This window comes from Bos indicus x Bos taurus, chromosome 1 (assembly GCF_003369695.1).
Source record: "Bos indicus x Bos taurus breed Angus x Brahman F1 hybrid chromosome 1, Bos_hybrid_MaternalHap_v2.0, whole genome shotgun sequence".
NCBI classification, from domain to species: domain Eukaryota; kingdom Metazoa; phylum Chordata; class Mammalia; order Artiodactyla; family Bovidae; genus Bos; species Bos indicus x Bos taurus.
Genome location: NC_040076.1, coordinates 139,545,687 through 139,570,363, shown reverse-complemented (window position 1 = coordinate 139,570,363; position 24,677 = coordinate 139,545,687). Strand labels below are relative to the sequence as shown.

At 43.5% G+C, this 24,677-nt stretch overlaps 1 protein-coding gene across 1 annotated transcript in view; it reads left to right on the top strand.

Moving 5' to 3' along the window:
• Positions 1 to 24,677, top strand: part of DSCAM (DS cell adhesion molecule) — an 859,941-nt gene that overhangs the window by 800,795 nt on the left and 34,469 nt on the right. Inside the window, 4 exon segments of the mRNA XM_027551145.1 lie at positions 1,236 to 1,526; positions 4,864 to 5,040; positions 17,264 to 17,294; positions 24,316 to 24,431. Of these exon segments, the coding sequence (XP_027406946.1) occupies positions 1,236 to 1,526; positions 4,864 to 5,040; positions 17,264 to 17,294; positions 24,316 to 24,431 (615 nt within the window).

The window sequence follows — 24,677 nt, the reverse complement described above, 5'->3', positions numbered from 1 at the left end:
TACTCAGTATTTTGTAATGACCCAAAAGGGAAAAGAATCTAAAAAGAATATATATATATATATATATATATGTATACACACATATGTATAACTGAATCACTTTGCTCTATACTTGAAACCAATACAACATTGTACATTAACTATACTTTAATAAAAATGTTTTTTAAAAAAAGAAATGTCATTTGAAAACTAAGGGCTTTGGTGCCCACAGTGCTACTCTGTTCCCAGGCTGAGTAGCCGTGGAGTGTGACCTTTGCCCTCTTACCTTCTCCTAAGGCGACCTCCTCCCTTGTCACCTCCTCCCTTCTATTTATAACTGTCACATTGCCTCATAGACTCTGCTTTCCAGGTGAGAAGTCACTGGGGTTGACTGTTAACCTTCAGCATGAGTGGGTTTTTCCTCTGAAAGGTGGACCTTCAGGGAGGCGAACCCCAGGGCAGTGATGTTGAGAGGTGAAATGTGCAGCCCGAAAACAGCAGCGGGAGGAAGGGACGGAGCTGCATGTAAGTGTAGGTGAGGAGGTGAAGAGAGGGTCTCTGCAGGTTTCCTCCCGCTGACTCTCATCCAGTGGCATGGACCACATGACAGGCACGCCAGACATCAGCAGGCGACGGTGTCATTTGGATGCAGTGCTGAGTTTTGGATAACACACACCAGGGCTCAGATGATGAAGTGCTGACTTCTGCAGAAATATACCCGTCGGGTCCCTGGGCTCCAGTATGAGGCGCTTGGGTGCTGTGGGTGCTTCCCACGTCCGAGTCTGCCTTCTCTTGGGTCAGGTCCATGAATGGACACATCAGCCCAGCACATCACAGTGGTTCCTTCAAAACTACTCAAGGAGGAGGAATCCCTCAAAGCTACCTGAGAGGCTGTGTCCTGGGCTGACATCCTAAGTTTTGTCCACCAAATAAAACATACTTAAAAAAAAAAAAAAAAAAAAAAAACTCAAGGAAACACATACCTGAGAACAGAACTGTTCTTCAGGGAAATCTAAGATTCACAAAGATAACTGCTACCCGCCCAACGTTCCCTTTCACTCCTAGGTTATCTTGGTTGGGATAGCCTGTTGGTTCTTTAGATCCTGGTAAAAAGTGGACAGGTAGCAAGTAGCCTGTGACCCAGACTTGGACTGAGCCCCTCGCCTGCGGGGAAGCAGTCCAAGGGCAGTGCGGGATGACCTTGGTGACCTTCACTCACACACCCCGTGGCCTGGCCCCCTGTGCCCTCTCCGCAGAGCCCCAGTTCTCCAAGGAGCAGGAGCTCTTCGCTAGCATCAATACCACGCGCGTGCGGCTCAACCTCATCGGCTGGAATGACGGCGGCTGCCCCATCACCTCCTTCACACTGGAGTACAGACCCTTCGGGACCACAGTCTGGACCACAGCCCAGCGAACCTCCCTCTCCAAGTCCTACATCCTGTATGACCTTCAGGAGGCCACGTGGTACGAGCTACAGATGAGGGTGTGCAACAGCGCGGGCTGTGCAGAGAAGCAGACCAACTTCGCCACGCTCAACTACGATGGCAGTAAGCTGGCCCTGGCCTCCCGCCTGCATCTCGGGACACGTGCACAAGTTCACTGTCCCTCTCCCATTCGACATCCATCCTCGGCACAATGTGACCCGTGCCCTCAGATCCCCTTAGGCTTGGGGGCCATCCAGTCTGCTCCCCCCAGGACTCCCTAGACCAGGTACCCGTGTGCCCATGGCTGAGTTCCAGGAAGGAGGGACTGAGGCCCGGGGACCCTCACTAGGCAGTCAGGGTGCAGGAGTGACTTCTCTTCGGGCTGAAGGCTTCTCTGCACGTGGTTGGTGCTTGGTCATGACTGTGAGCTAACACTGCTTTTGTTGTCTCCCTCCCTTCTGCCACCCCATCCCAAACCACATAACAGCTTTATTTTTTCTCTCATTTAGCCCTTAAATTGCATGTGCAAAAGCAGTTTTCCATAAGTGAAGATGCTTATGTTAGTCTCTGAGAAGAAACAGAGGTACAGATAGAAATAGAATAATGTCATAGGATGGTAGTGGACATGCACACACATGCACATACATGCACACATGCATAGGCTCACACACGCACAAACATGCAATTTGCAAGGGGTTTCTGAAAACCAGGCAAGGTGTCTCGTGACAATTAGTTGACTGAAAATAAGAGAGAGACATTTTTATCCTTTTTTTTCCTACAACTAGTATTGTGGGCCATTTATTGATGTTGAACAAATGTCAAGCCCAGTGAAGCTAAAGACGGTCTGACGTTGATGGTTCTGCAGTCAGGGAATTTCAGAGTCCTAACTAGAAGCAAGTTGAGCTGATTTTTGCAGCTTTGCAGTGGTGGCCCACTCTGGGAAAGGCAGTGGTTGAATTAGGTGCTGTGCTTATTTGTAAAAACAGTCTCCACTGGTCAGATAATTTGGAGCTGTGGGCTCAGCTCCCTTGGATCCCCTGTCCAGCGTCTACCCACCAGGCCAGACCACGGTGCTGGGTGACTTACCCAGAAAGTCTGTGCCTGAGCAAACAGCCCGTACTGTATTCTTCACTGGAAAGGCTAAAGGGTGTCCTCTCCTCTGCTTGTGTGCATTCAGGATCTTGCCTTAATTAAAGCCCTGGCAGGAACTTCCTTGAAGTACTGGTTATCCTGTCCTGGGACATGACCAAAGGATGCTCTGAAGGTGATGTGGACTCAGCACCTCCCTGAGCCATTTTCTCCTGGTCAGTCTTGACCGGCCCTGGGCTTGTTCCTCCCACCCTGGCACACTGTAAACCCACCCTGGAATTTCCTGCACAAATTCCTCCTCAGCCACAGCACAGGCTCGCCCCCAGCATTGCAGGCCTGGGTGGGGAGAAGTCAAGAAGGTGCCTATGTGGGAGTCCTGAGGCTGGTGATACCAGCCTGGGCCCCTGCCCTCAAGGCCCCTGATCCAGCTCCCAGATGTGAGGCTTCTCCTCAGAAGCCCTGCTCCTCCTGCGCCACATCACTCTCATCTCCTGGCCTCAATCAGCAGTGACTTCACTCCAAGAGGTTCCATCGCAGAGCATCAGCCACCACAGAGCAGCACGTCTGACCTGCTTTCTCCTCCAACTCTGTTTCATTCTTTGATCTGACAAATTAAAGGGCTTTGATGCTTACCAAACTTTTCCCTAGTGTTTAAAGGCTCCCCAAAGTCCTTTGCTAGCAGGGTACACATTTGAGCAGAAAGTATATTTCTTGCTTTAGATGATGGACATCCAGTAATTGCCTTTCAATCATCCCGCTCTGGCACCCAGCCTGACTGTAATCTGTGTGGTCCAGAGCGCACAGCTTCAAGGTGCGCGTTGGTGATAGGCTTATAGCTAATCATTTAGTTAGCAACCTCTCACATGCAGCATTTGAAACTGTCATTCTTACTTAACAAAGTGCTCTGCAGACTTTAAATGGTTATTTTCTAAAAGAAATGTCCTCACTTTATCCAAGATCTCAGATTAGAATCATGAAAAACGTGCTACATGTAAAATGTTCTGAATCTGAGATGATTTTATTACACTAGAAAGAAAAATGCATATGTCTATTTTCCTTGAAAAAGGTTACATATTTCTTTGAACCAAGCTTGTGGATATATAGCTTTAATATCTCTTGTGTCACTTCTGCCTGAAGAATTTTTTTTCATTTGGGGCAAAACAAACATTGATGATTAGCTTTCTGGCTGTACTAGTCAGATTTCAGATTCTTCCGTATTTTATTTTGGACTCTGTCTTCTGCCATTCCCTCAGCCAGGTGTTTGTACTGGTCCTGTGTCATCTTGGTTTTGCAGACACATCCTCACCTGCATCCCCTTTTGTGCCTCTTACCTGAGTTCTGAGCATTTGCAGACCTGGGGCTCCAGCCAAAACCAGTGTTTATAAGTTGGAGGAATGATATTATTGGCCTTAGCAGACAGCAGAGGGGCCTGGTGTTCTGTGTCCCTGCTCTACTCACTAAATGCAGGACAAAGACACTTTTTGTTCAAAGAGAAATTATATTATTTTTGCATTATTTTTCCTAAATTACTGACTTCCTGGCCCTTGTTTTACATGGAAAATACTGAAGACTGTAGCATCTTTTCATAGTGGTGGATGCCAAAATGCAAGCTCCATAAAAGGGGATGCCTGTGTTTGAATCTCTGGACCATTTTGTTCAGCCTCTCAGCAGAAGGCAGCTTAAAGCAGCTCAGAGTTCAGACTGCTTAAGTGTTTCCTTGTAATTCTAAATAATCTGAATTTCAGGGCATTATAAGGGTCAATAAACAGCTTGCTTTAGAGACCTGGATGCCTTCTCTTTGAAAAGTTGATTTTGCTCTAATGTCCTGAAACGAGACTTTTAAAAGTAGATTTGGTCTTACATCCATGATAAAAAGCAATGAAATAACCAAAGAAAAGAGATTTTCCGCTCCTTTAAGCAGGTCTATCTGGTACAGTCTCCCCGAAGCCTGCCTTCTGTCCACTTGCCAAATCCATTGTTCCTTCTTTGACGTGCAATGTTTCAAACAGCCACTCTCAATTGTGTTCTGGGTGACACTCAACTCCAGGTAAATGCATGTGACTTTTTAAAGCACCCAGCCTGGATATTATGCTTTCAAGTGTCTGCACCCAGCACGTTACCAGTGAAGTCCCTTTCAAAGAAATGGTCTGTGTCCTTTGCGCAGACTCTAGTTCCATGTTCTGTAGAGTAAGCATAGGAGGGAAGTGAGTGAGTAAAGAAATTAGCAAGGATCTAGATGAAGAGTTCCTTTCATCTTCATCTCCGTGGACGCTCTCGGATCACCCGCGCGGTTTTTATAACCCATCATCCCTAAAAACTCCGCCATGCTGTCGTCATTAACAGCCACCTAACATCATGACCCTGTTTTCAGGTACAATCCCCCCACTCATTAAGTCAGTTGTCCAAAGCGATGAAGGGCTGACAACCAACGAGGGGCTCAAGATGCTGGTGACCATCTCCTGTATCCTGGTGGGGGTCCTGATGCTGTTTGTGCTCCTGCTGGTGGTTCGGAGGAGGAGGCGTGAGCAGAGGCTGAAGCGGCTGAGAGGTGAGCGGAGGCTCGGCCGTCCCCCTGCACAGCGGGGCCAGCAGCTAGCTGGGGAGATCTCACCCCACGGAATGCCTTTCCCTCTCTGGGCCAGATCCCCAGGCTGCCTGATTCTGTGACCTGTGATGTTCCTTGAGCAGGGTGTCAGGGCCTCGCGGGCAAGTTATACAAAAGTTACTACTCAGAAACAGGGTGAAAGCCAACCTCTTTCAAGTGTCCTAAATCCTATCTTGGTAGACCAAGAGAATGACTTTCCTGTAGAGAATGACTTTCCTGTGGGTTTGCCAACGGCCACTCTTTAATTTTCAGTCTCTGCAGCAATGCCACCAATTACGGCCTCCTTTAAAAAGACCTGTCTGATGGACTCTGGAAATGAGAACTATTTTATTGCCGGGAAGAGGAAATTGAGGGTTTATGGTCCCTGGAAAGCATTGTGAGGCAGAAAACACACGCTTTCCTGAATTAGAAATTGGAGCGGAATCCTGGTGTAAGAGTTTCACTTTAACTAATAGAAAATAAAATAATAGATAATAATCACTTGGGCCAGATGAGAGCCATTGTCAGCAGCACTGTTATTACGATGTCCAGCTCTATAGATTCTGTGCAGTGGACCTATTTCCAGGTCCTGTGCAACAGCCCTACAGGCCCTGGCTCTGTGGTGTGAGGACAATGAGTTCTTTCAAATACAAAGCCCTGGACAGGACAGAGTTCTCTGAGTCCCTCCTCTTTACCTGTCAGGGTATTGAGTAAATCCAAGTTTTGGTAGAATGCATATACTAGCGGTTTGCACTTTAGTGTCAGTGCAGTGAGGGGAATGCAGCATCCCCTGTGTTCTTCAAATTTGCATTTGAAAGACAAGCCTGGAAGCTCTGTCCTTAAGATGTCTCTGGGATATCTCCAAGCCCTGCTGGTAGATCTGGACGTTGACCTCTTGTGTAATTAACCATAGACCAGTTACATCAGTGGGACAGGGGGATATTTCCACCTGTCTTCTCGTAGCCAGGGCATCCTCTTGATATAGCTTTGTTAGGTAGTTAGAATAGGAAACAGGAGTCCAAAATGGCGGTGGCTAAAAGACAAGAAAGGGAAAAGCCTGCGAAAATAGAACAAAGGAAGGTCAAAGGAAGGTCCAAGGACCTGAGTGAGGACCTCAGGTAGAACAAACAGCACCCCTGGCTAGCCCAATTTACATAGGGCAGGCCCAGGGGGAGGGGAAAAAAACATATAAAAAGAAGAGCCAAAGCGCGGTCTCTCTCTCTCTGTCTCTCTCCTGCACACTGGCACGCTCCCCTACTCTCTTCTCTTCGAGTCTTTGGGTCAGCATGCCCTCACGCCTCAAGGATGGATTCTCTTGCTATTTTCTAAATAAAATAGAGCTGTAACACTGATTTGTCTAAGAGCTATAGCATGGTCTGTCCAAGACCCGAGAGCTGTGACGGGCTGAGGGTTTTAATGTGCATCACTCCAAATCTTTGTTGTGACAAGACAGAACCCAGGAGCATACACTCACCTGACAGTAAGCATGAAACAGGAAGCAGTTAATTGCAGCTGGAGAGGAAAGGGGGTGCCATTTATGAGAACAGCATCACAAAAACATTGCATTGCCTAATCCATTGAGAAATTCAGTATCAGGTGTGCTGTATTGGATTCTGTTCACAAGTGTTCATCGTTAAAATATGAAAAGGACTTTTTAAAAAAAATAAGTGTTTAGTTATTTATTTTTGGCTGTGCTGGGTGTTCATTGTTGCACGGGCTTTTCTTTAGTTGTGGTAAGTGGAGGCTACTCTCTAGTTATGGTATAAGGGTTCCTCATTGCAGTGGCTTCTCTTGTGGAACACAGGCTCTAGGCGCATAGGCTCAATAGTTCCAGCTCCCAGGCTCTAGAGCACAGGCTCAGTAGCTGTGGCGCACGGGCTTAGCTGCTCCACAACATGTGGGATCTTCCTGGACCGTGGATCAAACTTGTATCTCCTGTATCAACAGGTGGATTCTTTACCACTGACCACCAGGAAAGCCTCCAAAAGGACTTTTTTAAAACCACCCCCCCCCTTTTTTTAACCAGAAACCCATAGCCTGGCCTTAGGGGCATTGTTATTGAGGTACCAAGGCTGTCTGTTCTTGTTGCACTTGGACAGATTGAACTGGCTGCATTTAGAAGACTAGAAATTGTCCATATAACATTCTTAAAAACCAATGGTAACACTTTCTCATCCATCATTCCTGTTTGATTGCAAGGGTTTACCTACAAATGTGTTAAAGACTAAATCCCTCCCAGCATTTCCCCCCCACCCCCCGCTAAATACACCTTTTCTTTTCACTCTGGCCCCCGTTGCTTCCTTTCACCTCCCCACCTATTGTCTGATTTTCCTCTTCTATTTAACAATTTGAACACCCCAACCTCGCTCTTCTCTGCCAAGAGCAAGAAAAAGATGCTAAAGCTGTTGCATATTCTTCCTGGTGCATTTGAGTCAGACCGGTGGCAGGTGGGACGTACTTTCTTTTTGTTCTTCGCAGTCCCTTGTAATTTCGTTATTGCCTAGAAAATATCCTGGGCTGGCGTTTTTATTGTTGGCGCCTCCGCTGTCCCACACCGTTGTTTTGTTACTGGTCTCGGTACAGAGAGCAACTCATCACATCCTCAAGTCCAGCCTTTCATTCCCCAGAAACGAGTTTTTTTCTTTGTGCCAGAGCAGAGAGAGAGCTAACACAAAGGTTTCAGCAGGGGGAGAAAATAAGTGCTGTGGCAAAGAAGATGCATTCATGGGAGATGCTGAGGAGCAGAGAATCCCAGAGAAGCAGCTGGCAGGGCACAGAGCTATCTGCAGTCTTGCATTTTACTTGCCTAATAAAAGCTTCCAAGTCAAGAGTTTGATGAGAGGGCAGGAAGAAAGGAAAATGATCAGATACCTCATTCCATAGCCTTCCAAATGGCAGGTTTTACTTTGGATACACTGAAGTGTTCAATTCAGCACATTCTCTCTGATTATCTTCCGTGGGCCAGATGCAACATTTTTTAAAACTAACTGTAAAATTTTCTTATTAACCATCTCTCTTTGATCATAAGAGTTTGGCTAGGTCTTGGAGAGAAAAGAAAGGTTACTAAGATTCTGTCCCAGGACGATGGAAGCTGATATCCTAGTGGCAGTCAGCAAAGGCTTACATGGGACATGCTCGTCTTTCTATAACATTGAAAAATGCGCCATAAAAGGGCAGAGTGAGTGACTAGGGCTATTGGGAGAATGAGTGAAAGGCCAGAAAAGAAAGTAAAAGTGTTAGTTGCTCAGTCATGTCCAACTCTTTGCAACCCCGTGGACGATAGCCCACCAGGCTCCTTGGTCCATGGGATTCTCCAGGCAAGAATACTGGAGTGGGTTGCCATGCCCTCCCCCAGGGTATCTTCCTGACCCAGGGATGAAATCCAGGTCTCCTGCATTGCAGTCAGATTCTTCACTAACTGAGTCACATGGGAAGCCCAGAAGGCCAGACCCTGCCCCCCAAAGATCTGTCTTTTAGATTTGAAGGGCCCTTGAACTGGTATGTTAATTAATAATACAACATGTTTCCCATTTGCTCGTGGGAGGAAACTAGAGCCACAGAGTTTAAGGTAGTAGGTGCCCGTCTATTAAACAGAGTCCATTAGTAGAATCACTCAGTTACCACCTGACCCATATAAGACACAGATCATGTCCCTGGGTTAGAATGAGTTCAAATATAGTTACAGATTGAATGGCTTCATACAATATTTTATTGTGTAAAATAAGGACATTTCTAATAATAGGTCAGTGTTTCCTGAGCAACTACTCTTTAGGATCAAAACTGGAAATAGGAAAATTTGGATTATAGGAAAATACTGCAGCGGTTCCTAATGAACACTGTAAAATCAACTCAGTGCCATTGACCTTGTTTGATTGCTATATGCTACTCAGTGTTTATAAGTAGGTTTGTTTCCCTGTATCAACAAGCAACCTAGTTAGATAACGCACCATAACGTGCTTTATGTAAATTTTTTTTAAAAAAGAAAGAAAGAAAATGGGACTCAAGCAGTTTAGCCAACCTATATTCTTCCTTCCTGAGTGCATTACTAATTTTAGAGCCTAACGACCTCCTAAAGTCTAAATTGTCTCCAAGTGCTACATTTTTTTAAAAATCTATAACCTTATCCACAAGTTCAGAAGCCACATTTTGCTTTAAATGATGCCCTGATTTTTTCCTATTGCTAGCTCCTTTGAAGTGCAAGGTTATAGAATAAATCACTGGCAGAGCCCATGATCCCAGCAGTGCCAAATTATAAAAATTTGATTCCAATGTCAAGTAATCAAGGCCGGGGTCACTAAAAGCTTCCCCTCTTAGTATGAGTTTACCCAAGAGGGTGCAAAGTACCCAGCCAGTATGGGTCAACTGGCAGTGCCAAGCCAAAAGCTGCTTCCAACGTTTCAAATAAGCTAAAGATAAAAATCAGTGCCTGACGTAAAATCTGACCTCCTTCCCTTAAACAGAAGCGTATCTATTATTTGAAACATGGTTTCGAATGGATTAATAGTTTAAAGCCGATTAGTTCTGGAAGACTATTCCTAAAGAGAATGTGGCCTTTGGCCATCCACAGGCACAGCTGAAGGGGTGGGCCATGACTGTTACAATATTCCATTTATCTGCTCTGCAAATATCTGAGCTAAATCTCTCCTCATCTGTAAGACCGACACTTAGCTTGAACTCTGATAATCTAAAGGAAGAAAGGTGTGCATCTGGGAGCTCAAAGACACTTGGACTCAAGGTAGACTTGTATAAAGGTAGCCATGATGCATTGAGTCATATGCATGCAAATAGAGTGATGGGTGGGCCCCCCAGAGACGTCACTGCCGAACTAATAAATGTCCCAATTGGGGCTGAGATGGGATCAGAAGTCTGAAACTGTAGTTCTCAGCTTTGCATTTTCTTCCTTCTTCATTCCTTTCTGTTTTCTTTCTTTTTATCCTTTTGACCTTCATTTCTTAAAAATCATCCTTTCAAAACTTCAAGTGTGTTATGGCAGAACTAAATTTTTAAAAAGGGTTTCTATATCTTACAGTGGGAAAGCCCGGGAACAGAGGGATGGGAACAGAGCCAGGCCAATGGCAGCCACGGAGCGAGGATCAGGGCACAGGGGTGGGCAGGGTGCAGGCAGGAGCAGGAGGGAGCCAGGTGGTCTCAACCCAGGGCTTTGCCCTGCCTGTGGGTTCTATTTTGTCCATGTTTGTATTTTCAGTTTTCTGAGATGGCAAGAATATATGGTCTTCTTTTCTGGGTTATGTATTTTATCATGGCTTTGGAATCAGCTTTCATTTGACTAGATGATTGGGGGTCCTTTTTTCAAGCCTATAAAAATGTAAATGGAGGCTTTAGAGCCCTTAGAAAAATAGCTGCTTTATGAGCTCCCTTTCAATTCCACAGAAAAGCAGGGATTGTTGTTGAGGGAGCTTGCAAGTAAGAGCTTTTGAAAGATGGTAAATCAGGGGAAGGGGCTTCCCAGGTGGCACCCACTAGGTAAAGAACACGCCTGCCAATGTAGGAGATATAAGTGATGTGGTTCAATTCCTAGGTTGGGAAGATCCCCTGGAGGAGGGCAGGACAACCCACTCCAGTATTCTTGCCTGGAGAATTCCATGGACAGAGGAACCTGGTGGACTACCGTCCATAGGGTTGCACAGATTTGGACACGACTGAAGCAGTTTAGCATGCACGCAAAGCAGGGGGAAATCTGCTACTCTCAAGTTGGTTTTGTGTTTGGGACGCATGTGCATGTGATTGCCCTGGAGAGGTATGAAGCAAAGCAAATCCCATTCACTTAACTAGAACTCCGGAGATGAAAGTGATGATGTGCCTATAAATGAGAGTCCTCTTTTTTAAAGAAACATAAGGGACTTCCCTGGTGGTCCTGTGCTTAAAGACTTCGACTTTCAATGCAGGGGAGGCGGGTTCCATCCCTGATCAGGGAACTAAGACCCCGCATCTTGTGGCCAAGAAACCAAAACATAAAAAAAGAAGCAATATTTTATTAATAACAAATTCAATAAAGTCTTTAAAAATGGTCCACATCAAAAAAAATCTTTAAAAAATAAAATAAACATTAGAGCATGTGCTCAGGACTGGCACAGCTGCAGTGCTGGAGGCCTGTGCTGCCTCGTTGATAAGAACGCCTAACCCGAGTGCAGACCCCTCGGGAGGGATGGTTCACAAAGAACAGGGAACAGGGGAGACCACCCTGTGATGCTTTTACCCAGCTGGGATGCCTCTCCCCGAAAACTGACTGAACCACAATTAATTGACAGAGTGCTAGCATTTTCCATGCTTTCTTCTTCCTTTTTCCATAAGTCTTTATATTGTCTTGCTTTAGTCTCTTAATAGCTGTGCAAATAGGTATGAATAAACTTGACATCTTGACACTGCTGTGTTCTATTTTGCTGACGTGAAAACTGAAGGGAACTTGAAAACCGCACATCAGTTAGGTAGGGACTAGCAGGAGAGCTGAGATCACTTTTTTCTACCCAGTCCTTTCTCCATCACACTTCTTCAGTTTTGGAACATCCAGGAAAGAAATAGTCTATCACATCCGTATTAAGCTAGCTTAAAAAGATATGTCAAAGAAACATGGAATTAAACACAGAATCAATAATGACTTTATCATTTTATTTTTCCCCATGAAAGATATTTGGTTTGTTCATTTCTTATCTCTATATTCATTACTACCCAGGCCCCCCTATATTTAAAGAAAAAGGATTCCTTTTTGCTTGCCTATTCTTAACCTACTGCCCTTCTCTCCACTTCTTTTCCCCTCTGAATTCTTGAAAGACTCTTTGACAGTCAACTATATCATGTCTCACAAGCTCCTCTGAATCCTGTCTCACTGCTCCCCCAACCCCTCAAATGAAAATGCTCTCCTAAAGGCAGGGGGTCAGTTACCTTAAGATGCCCAAACTCTCCTCTCAGCTATCATCTTCCAGCCCTCTTTGCACATCCTGAGTGTTACCACATGTAATTTTTTGAAACTGCTTTTTTCTATCATTGAGTATCACTAGGAAAGCCTGGTAATCTGTCTCCATCATCTCCCAGACTGAAAGATGAAGGGAAGAGCACAGAGCCAATGATGGGTATAGAGAAACAGCCAAGGCTTTAGAAAGGTGTCACAAAGTCTAAATCTCAGACTGAGCTGAAATTTATGGAGGAAAAAAGTGGCAGACAACACAAAAGAGCGTGGAGCTGTGTTAGGAAAGAAGGAAAAGAAGACTTGAGATGATGTTCTCATCTTAACAGATGGCAGGTAGAAGAAGACGGACTCAGCATCTGTTTTACTTTGGTGTGAACCAAGAGAGGTGCTATTAAGACCAGAAAATGTGAAAAAAGAATTATAGAAAAAGAAGGAAGGATGAGGGGGATTTTGAGAAAGGAAGGGAGGGAGGGATGGCAGGAAGGAAAAGGAAAAAGGATAACTTGGGTTGTTTGAGAGAATCATCAAAGCCCCTGATTATTTAAATTGATTTACTCTTTCAAAACCGACTATGTGCTAGTGATTTGGGGAGAACTGGAGAGGATGCTACCTAAAGTCATCTTCCTAACTCCTTGCTAGTAGATCAGGCAAGCCAGGCTTACAACGAACTATTACACAGGACCCCAGATGATGAGAACCAAACTGCGGGCACCAGTCGATGCAGTGATAATCCCCAAGAGGGACGGTTTCTCTCACTGGAAAGATTAGCCAAGGTGTCATGTGGTTCCCTCCATTGCTGTTGTTCAGTCACTCAGTCATGTCTGACTCTTTGGACCCCACAGACTACAGCATGTCAGGCTTCCTGCCCTCCACTCTCTCCCAGAATTTGCTCAAACTCACGTCCATTGAGTCGGTGATGCCATCTAACCATTTCATCCTCTGTCACTGTCTTCTCCTCCTGTCCTCAATCTTTCCCATCTTCAGGGTCTTTTCCAATGAGTCGGCTCTTTGCATCAGGTGGCCAAAGTATTGCAAAGTCCCCCAAAAGAAATTTTTTTAAGATTCTGAACAAAATGTTTTCAGACATAATCCCAAGGACCTTTGTACATCATCTTTGAACAATCAGATTAGAGGTGTTAGGAACTATACTCCATACCCATTTTCAAAAAAACAGTAAGTTCTAGAAACAGTAGATTGAAGTAAATTAGTTTAGGTTATAGGATAGTTTGTGAGCATCAAAGGACATGATAGGAATCAGCCACAGCCTGGACAAATCCTATTTGCACTTTGACAGGGTTGATAAAGAAGAGAGGGCCAGGTTACAGCACTGGGCCGAAATACAGGCGAGCTAAGCTGATTTCTGAGATGGCATAAATCCAGGTGGGAGCTAATGTAGTACAGGATGAAAGGCTAAAACCAAGGAGATAAAATTTAATAGGGATAATTGGAAAGTCTCCAATGTAAGTTGTGAAAAATTCATTTATGTAACATATAATGAGCACTGTGTTCCCAACAGTGGGTAAGAGACTATCAAAAAATTTACCAGTTTCTGCGCTTAGCCTTATTTAATAAAGGACAACAAAAAATCACAGGTCTTCCATAGAAGAGAGTCCCAAGTGGAGAATTGCCTAGAAATTCTGCCGTCTGAAGAGTGATTGAGAAAATTAGAGAATTCAGCCCTGAAAAGAGAACACTGAAGCCAAGCTACCTCGGACATGCCAGCTACCTGGAAATATTCAAATGGCTTCTCAGTGGTTCCAGAAGGTACCCTTCTTATAGCCAAGGAGAAATTACATCAAGGGATTTCAACACAAGAATAGGAAGGTGTTTTTCATAATGAATTGTATCCTCAGGAAAAGACTGTGTGGCTTTATTATACCAGAGTCTGGAGATAAAGACAAAAGGGCCATTAGAGAGACAGCGTGAAACCAGGAAGTCATGATGCAAAGTGCCAAGACTGAGCTGAACAGATGCAGAGATGCTAGACAGGTACACAGGTCCTCAGAAGCCCAGGAAACCAGAACACCAGCATCACCTGCTGGGTCGGGAGGGTGTACAGAGCAACTCATGTCTGGGGGAAGGGTGGGGGCAAGGGCTTGGAGGAATAAAATCATGGGGGCTCTTGGCAGATAATGCAAGAACAGAAAACTCAGAGAGGGTTGGCGGTTCAAAGTAAGAGGGAACCAAGCTAGAAAGACAACTAGGTCCAGCACAGGAGGCTGGTACCCTGAGCTGAGGAGTCCTATTGGCAGGGAGTCTCCTTTGAGAATTTCAGAGCACAGATGTGACCTAGTGAGGGGTGTGACTCAGAGCCATTTCTGCCCTTTCTGCTGTGGGCAAGCTGCTTAGAGGGCTGAGAGTCTGGAGCTGGACAGACCAAAGAGGAAGATGCTGATGAGGAAATGAGAATTGGACTGGGGAGACAGAAAAAAGCTGAAGTCCTAGGGAGACTGATGTGTTGAGTTGGGAGCCCTCAACAGGCATGGAAGCCAGGTCAGTGATGGAGGAGATGTAGGCACTGTCCGGTCAGCAAAGGTATTGTCTTCCCTGGGGCTACTCTTGGCCCCAGCTCATTGTAGCATCTGTCCAGGGCACTCTGGAAGGGATTCAGACATTTATTAGAGGAGGATTTGAAAAGTCTATGATGCTTTTAAGAATCCACGACTCCATGATTTTTAAAATATTCTCTTAATTTGTCCCACATCCCCTTCTTGCCTTTAAAGAGGAGAGTGTCCAGAGTTCTTCCTTTTCTTCTCCCCGCCCCCTGTATGAACAGAAGACCCAGAACCCATCGTATCCTTGACATCTCTCCCAACTGCCCCCCGCCCCACAATTTACTTTAATACATTAAAGGACTCGATATGTCTGAAGCCAGGTATCTCAGCCTGCACCCAAATTGCTGTTTCCTTGCTTCCTAAAGGAGCTCAGAATTCCACCACTGGCTCCTTCTGTGCCCTGGAGCATTCTCCCTGTTAGTGTGCGCTCTCTTTAAGGTGATATCAGTCTTACTTCCTCTACAACTGACCCAGCCTGAGGCAGTGCCTGCCAGGGTGTGTCCCTTGGTCAGCTGTCATGAGGAATGCAGTCCTCTGTGTGGCCCTAAGGATATGACATGTGTCCACCTCTATAGATAAAGGGCTTCCCTGGTGGCTCAGATGGTAAAGAATCCACCTGCCATGCAGGAGACCCGGGTTCAATCCCTGGGTCAGAAAGATCCCCTGGAGAAGGGAATGGCTACCCACTCCAGTATAAAAAACTTTGAGGATAATGATTTTAAAAGAGTTTGTATCAACAGACACTAGTTATGATTACCTGCTCAGCTGCGGCAAATGATTGAATGTATCTGGATCCCAGTTTCCTGATTTCTGAAGGAGGGCTCAGATGGGTATAAAGGGGACGTGGGCTGGCAGTCCCAAGTAATCTGGGTTCCTAGCATGTGACCCTAGTCTACTTGGTCCCACCCCCAGGAGACATTTGTGCCTGGTCTCTGATGCCAGCTGTGTCATCCAGACTCTCCACCAGCTTCACACTCCACCAACTCTCAGCTTCCTCAAGGGGGGCTCACAGAAGAAGCGAGTTTCCATGAAGATGATGTTGCTCACAGCTTCAGATGAGTCAGAAGGAGGAAATAGTAGTCAAGATAGACAGAGAAAGGGATCCACTGTAAGTGATGAGCATAGGGAAGGGTAGACCAAAGAAGCTTTGGGTACCGAAGCATGTGGATGAAGCTGCCTATTAATTGTAGACACAGAAATTTTGCTTTGGAGCTTGTCAGTACCAGAGGGACCTCTATCCCCACTGGTTGGAAGCTGTCTTTCCTTGGCACATTGGTAGGAAAAAAAAATCACAGGAGAGAAAGCTGTGGTGATTAGCTTCAGGAATAGAAAAAGAATGATGATGGTGTCAGAACAAGGAATGCAGATCCATCCTGAAGACGTCTGAGTCTGAGTTCCCTTCACATTGTGAGCTGATGTGCAGCGGAATTCCAGCCTCTTTTTAGAGCATTGAACTAGCCAGTGCTTGGTTGTTCCATAGAGCTAATTAATCCCAAGCTTCTGGCACCTTATATGTGTGTATATGTATATTTACTTTGCAAGTGTTAAATCATTCAGGAAGGGAAGAAGCTTATCTTGTCTTTGCAGATAAATGTAAATGCAGATAAATGGGAAATTCAATGCTGCTTTGCCTTCTTTGCTTTGCCATATGGATGGGGTGAAGGGAGCTGTTTCACTTCCCAGACTGCAGCCATCTGTGCACAAGCCCGGGGCCTCCTTGTAGGTGGGACTTGGCACCCTGACTTGAAGAGCAGTGCTTTGGTTCACAGGATGACTGCCTGTGTGTGGCTATTCCTGTGACTGTCCATCCACACCTCCCAGTTATAGCATCCTGCTCCCTGACACGAAAGCGACTGCATTCAAGGGTCAGCCCCCCAAAACCAAAATGCTCCAACAAATGCATTGCTTCACTCACACTCACAGTCAGCTGAATCCATTCCCAGAAAGTTCCATTCATTGAACATTTAACATCAAAGCTTTTTAAAGAAAATTGAAAGAAAAATATGAAGACCCTTGTGTTCTAAGAAAGGAAACATTCTTTTTTTTGTCAGGACAAAAATGTGTAAAAGGAACAAATTATATTTTAAGAGAAATTAGAATTTCAAAATGATGCCATCAAAAAAGTTTTTTTTTTTTTAATTTACATAATTTTTAGGCAGGATTTCTTTTACCAGGAGTGGTAACCAGGTCTTGGTAAACAGTGTCCTCAGAGGAAAGAAATTTAAAAAGTTTTATTTCTGAGTTTGAAATAAACATCTAGGTTTCCAGACATAGTGATATGCAGTGTATATAATTATTTGATCAACGAAACAGATGCATAGCTCTCTAATAATGACTTTTTTAAGAGATCATAAGCTTTTTCATTTTGATAACAAAAAGATTGGAATTTGTACTATATAATGAATTACTTGCAAGATGTTCATTTTCTGACTTCTGAAAATAAAAATGGTTTTTGAAAAGTGACAAATGAATAGGTTATAATAAAACCTTTATCATGTATCTGAGAATTTTTGTGGCTATTTATATGTGCCTCATTTAGAAGAAATAAGGAATCCATAAAAGTTTCAGTTATTAGTAGTGATCTCAATATACTATTACATTTAAAAATGGCTATTGTTATCTGATTCTGTAGAATATTTGTCAGAAATGCTTAAGTGAATGTTAGTGAGTTGTTTATCTTGTACTAATATTAGCTTTCTTTCCCCAGATGCAAAGAGTTTAGCTGAAATGCTCATGAGGTAAGAAAAAGATCTAGTGTCCTAAATATCATGTTTAAAAGAGCAATTTCCAACTTGTTTTGATGATTTCTTTTCATTTAATGACTGTCTCGATAATCCATTTTCTATCTGACGTATAGTTTTCATTCTAGGAAACTAAATAGCCATGTAATGCCTAGTTGGAGTAGATACCAAGTAATGCGCTGTTATGCACAATGTAGGTAGTTATCTTATTGGCTGCTGCTGCTGCTGATAGACTCAACCAATAGAATATTTCCCATTAACCTGAGAATAAGGAGACACATTATAAGTATCAATAAGAAGCTTTGGTTTTGCTTCCACCAAATATGCCACCTTAAGGTCAAGCCTTCTTCCTAATGTTAGCCAGGTGAGAAGGAATCCACAAAAGGAAATGGGTTCAAATTGATGGGCTGATCAATAAAAACTCTTTGCCTTCACCTCCCATGGCTTCTTCAGCACCCCCTCCACCAGAGCACCCACCAACTTCTACTGCAAATATCTGTTTAGTCTGGCCTCAGAGGTCATAACCTGTCTCATCACTGAGTTATGAGAAACCAGCACTATAATTGTTCCACTCATAGCTGTTGAATGAATGAACAACTAGGCATAACTGAATAAGAGCGTGTTCGTAACTGTACAAGCCACTCCCATATTTGCACTGTCTATGATAAAAATTTAAACCAAAAGTAACAGGAGGATAATCAGTGTCTAGGAACCAGGTGAGAAGAATGTCAGGGGAATTCTCTGACAGTCCGGTGGTTAGGAGTCAGCACTTTCACTGCCTGGGGCCTGGGTTTGATCCCTGATGAGGAAACTAAGATCCTGTAAGGTACAACCAAAATGAAAAAAGAAAGAAAAACATCAGGGCCCCGATGGTGACTTTGATATTGTCATTCTAGGATGACTAATGTAGAAGATAAAAACAATGGCATATAAGGTCTCTTCCCAGACCCTACCCCACCACAGTTGGCTTTAACTTCCTGCCTTACCCTTCCATATCAAAGTAGTACTTTCTTATCATTCACAAAGAGACGTGTCCATAGCAGTATCCTGAAGACCTAAGACAGAGGTTGAATACCACTGGCCCATGGGTTACGTTTCTCACAGACACCTTTGTTTGCCCATGCTGTGGTTTGAAACAATATGAATTGTTAGTAACAGATAATGAAGGACTCAAGGATGACTCTGAAATCGTTGCTGTGAGCAGTTAGATAAACATTGGTGCCATATGCCGAGATTAGGATGACAGATTTGGTGTATGGACCTTTTTAATGTAGGGCAAAGGAAGGGGATATTGATCAGAATGAAAGGACTTGCATGGATCATGTTGAACTGAGGATGCTTTTTAAGCTTCCAGTGAAGCTGGTAGCACCAATCTGGAGCTCAGAGTAGAGCTCAGAGATTCAAATGGCCTGTAAAATATCTCCTTCATCTGTCTAATCCTATCACACTAGATCAAACTTGCATGAGAAAATTATGAAAAGCTGTATGAAGTGTCTTGGGCCCAAGCTTTTGTGCAAGCCCGTCCTTGTTGGCTAGTGGTCGCAGGGAAGGCTGCCAGACACACGTGCACTTGTGTTGAACAAATCTGACAAAACATCTGGAAAACAAGCCAGAGTCATTTGATTTATAAAAATTATCTAATACAGTAAGTTATAATGCAGCCTTACAAATATGAAATTGTTGATGACATTTAAAAATCAAGACATTTCACACAAAACTATGGCTTTCTGGCTTCTCTTGGAAGTGCTCTGACCACACTAGACACAGCCTCAATGACCATGGCTGTCTGCATCTGCCTTTGATGCCAGCTTTAGAGTGGGTGTGATCTGCTCAGCCCAGGGGCCCGTCCCTATCTGCAGCCCAGTCCGCCTCAGTGATCTGTGCCCTAGCCTGGTGCTTGCAACTGTGTGTCCTCCCAGATAGCTTCTGGCCACTTCCTTCGTCATCTCCTAGACCCTCAACCTTGCCCAAAGCCCATGTCCCTGGAGGGAGGTCTGCATTTCCTGACAAGTGCAACATTTCTTCCATTAGTGTGATGTGGAGTTAGCTTCTCTGCTGTGTTCTCTCCCTCATGAATTCCAGGTAAGACGTCAGAAAGCATCTTGTTCCTTCTTTGTTAATAGGGGCAATTACCATGGCAGAAAGACCACCTATTGATAAGAACAGGAATCAGTAATGATATTAGAAGGTGACAGTTGCCAACATGAAATTAGGAACATTAAAACTAGTAATTACTCCCACTTAAGATATTTAAGGTAGTTTTCTCCCAAAGGATGAAAATGATTGAAAAGGAGGAGAATTTCCAAGATCCTCACATAGGTGGATTTTTATGGGATTAATTTAGAAGTAAAAGCAATGAAGGAGGGGATATATATATATATATAATTATGACTGATTTGTGTTGTTCACAGCAGAAACCAACACAACATTGTAAAGCAATTATCCCCCAATTAAAAAAAAAAAAGTTCAATAATAAATGATTGAACCAGAGGACCAGAATATATATCTTTCATCATGGCTCATCTCTGGGGAAAAAGAAATGAAAAAACAGTCAATCATTCTAGGCCAAGTGCCTGTACCCAGAACGTATTTATATTTTATGTAGATGTATCACAGCCTATCTGATTTTTCTCGGACAATAGTTATTGAAACACATGTTTATGAATTAAATGGAAATAATAAATTGGTTGATAAATCAAAAAAAGCAATTCTTTTATTCTTGAAGGGTCAGTTTAACCTAAGGTTGGCAGGTTAACAGGTCAAGCAACAAAAGACCTTGTCCCCTGTCTGGTCAGGTTAAGGCCAACCATGTTCCAAATGTGGCCCTGGAAGTCTAGGAAGGTCAGATCTATTGGCACAGAGAAGCCTGTAGAATCGCTGTCCCCTATCTTCACCACTTCTTTCTCTCAGAAGGTGAGGACTGAGCAGCCTGGGACATAGAATCACAGACCTAAGTTCTAGATGCTGCCACTAGCTGGTTTTGTGATCTGGAGGGCATCCTTTTCTCTCTCTGTGCCCTGCTTCTCTCATCTAGAAACAACTGCTGGAAATAGTTCCTAGCTGTATCATCCTGTGATCTAGGTGAATGCAACATTCACCATCCATTCACACTCCTTAAGGAAGGATCTACAGATTTCAGTGACATTGGCTGTCCCAGAGCCAGACAGGCAGGTGCAACTGCACGACAAACACAGACAAGCTGGACCCCACTCTGGGGGAACCCCTGCCCCCACCTGCTGCCACCTGCCATTGCTGGTTCCCACACCTGTGGACCTTCCTCCATGTCACCCAAGCAAGTCACCTGGTAGAGGAGAGAGAAGGGGGACGTCACCCACCGTGCACAGATAGAAAGTGTTTTCCTTCTCTAGGATGAGGCAAGAAAAATGTTTTTCAAGCATACCAGCCTTCTCAAAGGTGAGACTGGGTTGCCTTAAGGCACTAAGTAACACGTAGTTAGTGTCCAGAGACCAGTATTAATAAGAAAGCTAGTTGTGAGTAGTGAAGTAGAAGAAGTACTGAAGAGAAGTGAACTCAGATTGAGAGTTCAAGTTAGTTTAGTTTTTTTATGTTTATGTGTTTATTTGTTGTCGTTCAGTCACTAAGTCATGTCTGACTCTTTGAAACCCCATAAACTGCAGCACGCTAGGCTCCCATGTCCTTCACTCTCTCCTGAAGTTTACTCAAACTCATGTCCATTGAGTTGGTGATGCAATGTCACCATCTTATCCTCTGCTGCCCCCTTCTCCTCCTGCCCTCAGTCTTTCCCAGCATCAGGGTCTTTTCCAATGAGTTGGCTCTTCACATCAGGTTGCCAAAGTATTGGAGCTTCAGCTTCAGCAACAGTGAAAATGCTCACCCAGCTATTACAATGAGATATATCCTGATATCTTTACAGTTACTTTATACTTATGGAATGCTCCATATCAAATTTTTGGGAGGAAGGGAGATGCTATGCAAACATTGTCATTAGTTTCCCCCCCCCCCCCCCCGAAAGCTTAAGGAAATATTGACTTTATGAAGTTGTAGCCATTGCACATAATTTATTGGCTGAGCCCAGAAATACCATCCACCAGGAACCAGCCTCAGCCCTCTGTCACTTTAATCAGACAGCCAGATGGCAAATGGATGGCAGATGATTATATTTCAATAATAACTAGCTAATATATTTAGCATGATCCCATATCATATAAAAGAGGCAATTTTGCTTCCACCGTAAAAACATTCAGATCTTTTTTCAGATTACAAATGAAGTTTCCTTAATTAGCTTTTTTTTATTTTTTTCTTTTTTTTTTTCTTTTTTTTTTTTTTTTTATTCTTCCAATTTTATTTTATTTTTAAACTTTACATAATTGTATTAGTTTTGCCAAATATCAAAATGAATCCGCCACAGGTATACATGTGTTCCCCATCCCGAACCCTCCTCCCTCCTCCCTCCCCATACCATCCCTCTGGGCCGTCCCAGTGCACCAGCCCCAAGCATCCAGCATCATGCATCGAACCTGGACTGGCAACTCGTTAATGAAGTTTCCTTAATTAGCTTTTTTTTAAAAAAGGTTTGCTGCTATTCTAATGACCAATTGTTATAGCTTAGGGAAATCAACCTTCGTGTAACAATAGATCATAGAATATGGCAGCACAGATTAAGATAAAGAAGCAACTTGCTTGAGATCTAATAACCTTTTTAGATTGAGGAGGATGTTATTGACTCTAAAGTACAGGCTTCTGGAGGTATGACTCAGCTCCCATTGTGTCCAAGCATTATTCATTCAACAACCTTCAACAAATATTAATTGAGCACCTACTTCAGTCACTTACTGTCCCAAGTTTCAGGGCTATACAGGGGACAGAAGAGATGAAAATACCCTTTAGGAAGCTTATAGTCCATTGGCAGAGACACATTATAAATAACTCATTCAAACACCTGCTAGAAAGTTGTAAGTGCTGAGGAGACAAAATTAAGTGGAGAATGGGGAGTTCCCACAGTGGGGCCAGCTGGCTTCTCTGAAAAGAGGGACAGAGAGGGGAACTACATGCCTTTGGGCCGGGGGAGTGTGACCCAGCAAAGGAAACAGCAAGTGCAAAGGGAGGAGGGACAATTAGACTTTGAATCTTAAGGTTTATGGGGTCATTTTCCCACCTTCCTGCCGCAGGGCTTGGCAGCTTAGTCTTGCGGTGAAGGGGCATTCACCTCCAGCTTTGACTGTCCATGTTCACAAAGTTCAGTCGTATTCTCAGTCCTTGTGCCAATCGCACTGGAGCACAGCAGTGATGTCACTGGCTTCCTGTGTCAAGCAGACCCCTCACTGTTAAGTATAGCTGTGCGGATTCCTAGCTGTTCATTGAGCAGCCGCTGACTGCCTCATCACTATTCATGAGGAGCAGAAGGAACTAGCTCACACTTCTATTTTTGTTGCAAGGACAAGCTCTGGTCCCTGGTGAAGTTTCGAAACAGATCTCAGATATTCACAGAGGAGGAGTTCCCCATATGTTTTTGTGGAAATAGAGCTTATCTGACGTAACCACAGACCCCCGAGTTACCAATGCTCTTCATTTTGTACAAGCATCTGAATCTTTGCTTTAAATACACACACAAATAAAGTGAGAACTTGATTAAGTAAATAATTTAAAACCATTTATAGACCATGCAAAAAATTCAGGCCAAAATGTTTGAATTTGGGCTCTGCGTAATTAGCATGGTCTAGCTACATAACCCAGTTACTCATCTGAAGAGAAAAAAAAATCTGGTTCAAGATCAAGTCCTAGGAGGCCTGCTGCACCTTTCACAGCAGCTGTTTTCATGGGCTGTTTTGTTTACACCCAAAGGAAGAAAGAGCCATTGTGAAATATTCAGAATATTAACATGGACCTCTGAATAAAAACATGTAAAGGGCTTCTTGAGTGAATTTGACCTTCGGATTATTAACATTCATCAACCACATGGTTCAAGAGTGGATGAGTCCTCATGGTCGAGGAGGAATCTGGGACTCCTGGTGAATGGTTGATTGAAGCTAAAAGCATTTGAGATTTCAGTACAGACGCACCTTTATTGTCCCTATTACATGTAATTAACAGCGGGTAAACCATCAAGAGTGTGCCAAGCACCACAAATCTCTCTCAAAACAGAATTTGGCTGTAAATGAGCTAGATTTAGGGACGCCATAGATTATCACATTGATTTAATTATCTGAATGGTTGCTGCTTTCTGGAGGGCATTTCAGAATATATTTTTAAATCTACTTGATTCTTATAATTCTGTAAAGATTGAACAACCATTTTTCTAATGTGGATTGCTAATTAAAGCTTTTATCGACTTTCTTGTATTTTTGTCCAACATGCAGATTTTTTTTTTTTTTTTTACTCTGAGCTGTAACTGAACTTGATTATACCACACAGCTTTACTACCTATTTTCATTTACTTTTAGAAGACAGCTCACTCTAAGAGCAATTTTCTGGTACACAAATTTTGAGATAAATTCTTATAGTAATTGCTTTTTTTTTTCTCTCTCTCTTCTAAAATGTAATTGGATTCAGAAAACTAAACTATTGTCAGGAAAGCTAACAAGGTTTATGATTTGTTACTAGAACAACAACAAAAAAAAGTGACTCCATGTAGAAAACAAATTTACTAGTAAAACCCCATCCAGGGAATAACCAGTACACATGTTTTCTCCCTTGCCATCTTTAGAATATTTCATGTCTAACCAATGAAAATGTTGATTTAAGAATGTTTCTGTATGTATATTTGTTTGGTTTTTACACAAGAAATGGGAAATTCCGAAGTAAGTTTCTACTGATAGTTGTAGAACCAACCTCTACTGACAGTTGATATTTTCTGAACCTCACAACTGATTGCTGAAACTTAATAAATATCATTTGCATGAAGGAGGAAAAAACCATCATGTGCTCCTTTCCCTCCCCTCCCCACCAGCATTCACTTAATTAGATAATAAGTCTAGTTGGTGTGCCTAATGTAACACTGAACAAATTCATTAATGTATCCCCCTTATTTTATTCCCAGTAAAAATACCCGGACTTCAGACACCTTGAGCAAGCAGCAGCAAACCCTGAGGATGCATATTGACATACCCAGGGCTCAGCTCTTGATTGAAGAGAGAGATACAATGGAAACCATCGGTAAGGTGTCCTGTTTGCCGCTTTACACAATGTGGCTGCTACCGCCATGCCCTCTCTGCCTAAACCCTGAGCCACTGAAAATACTAGATATGGGAACATCTTGAATGTTACATGAGCAAACAAGTTAGAAGGTAGACAACTGCTTTGAGAACAATAAGTACCAGCAAATATGGGGGACATGAACTTAGATAAACCGCAGAGTTCACCTGGGAGAACCCCAACTCTGACCCAAGTTGGATTTTCCTT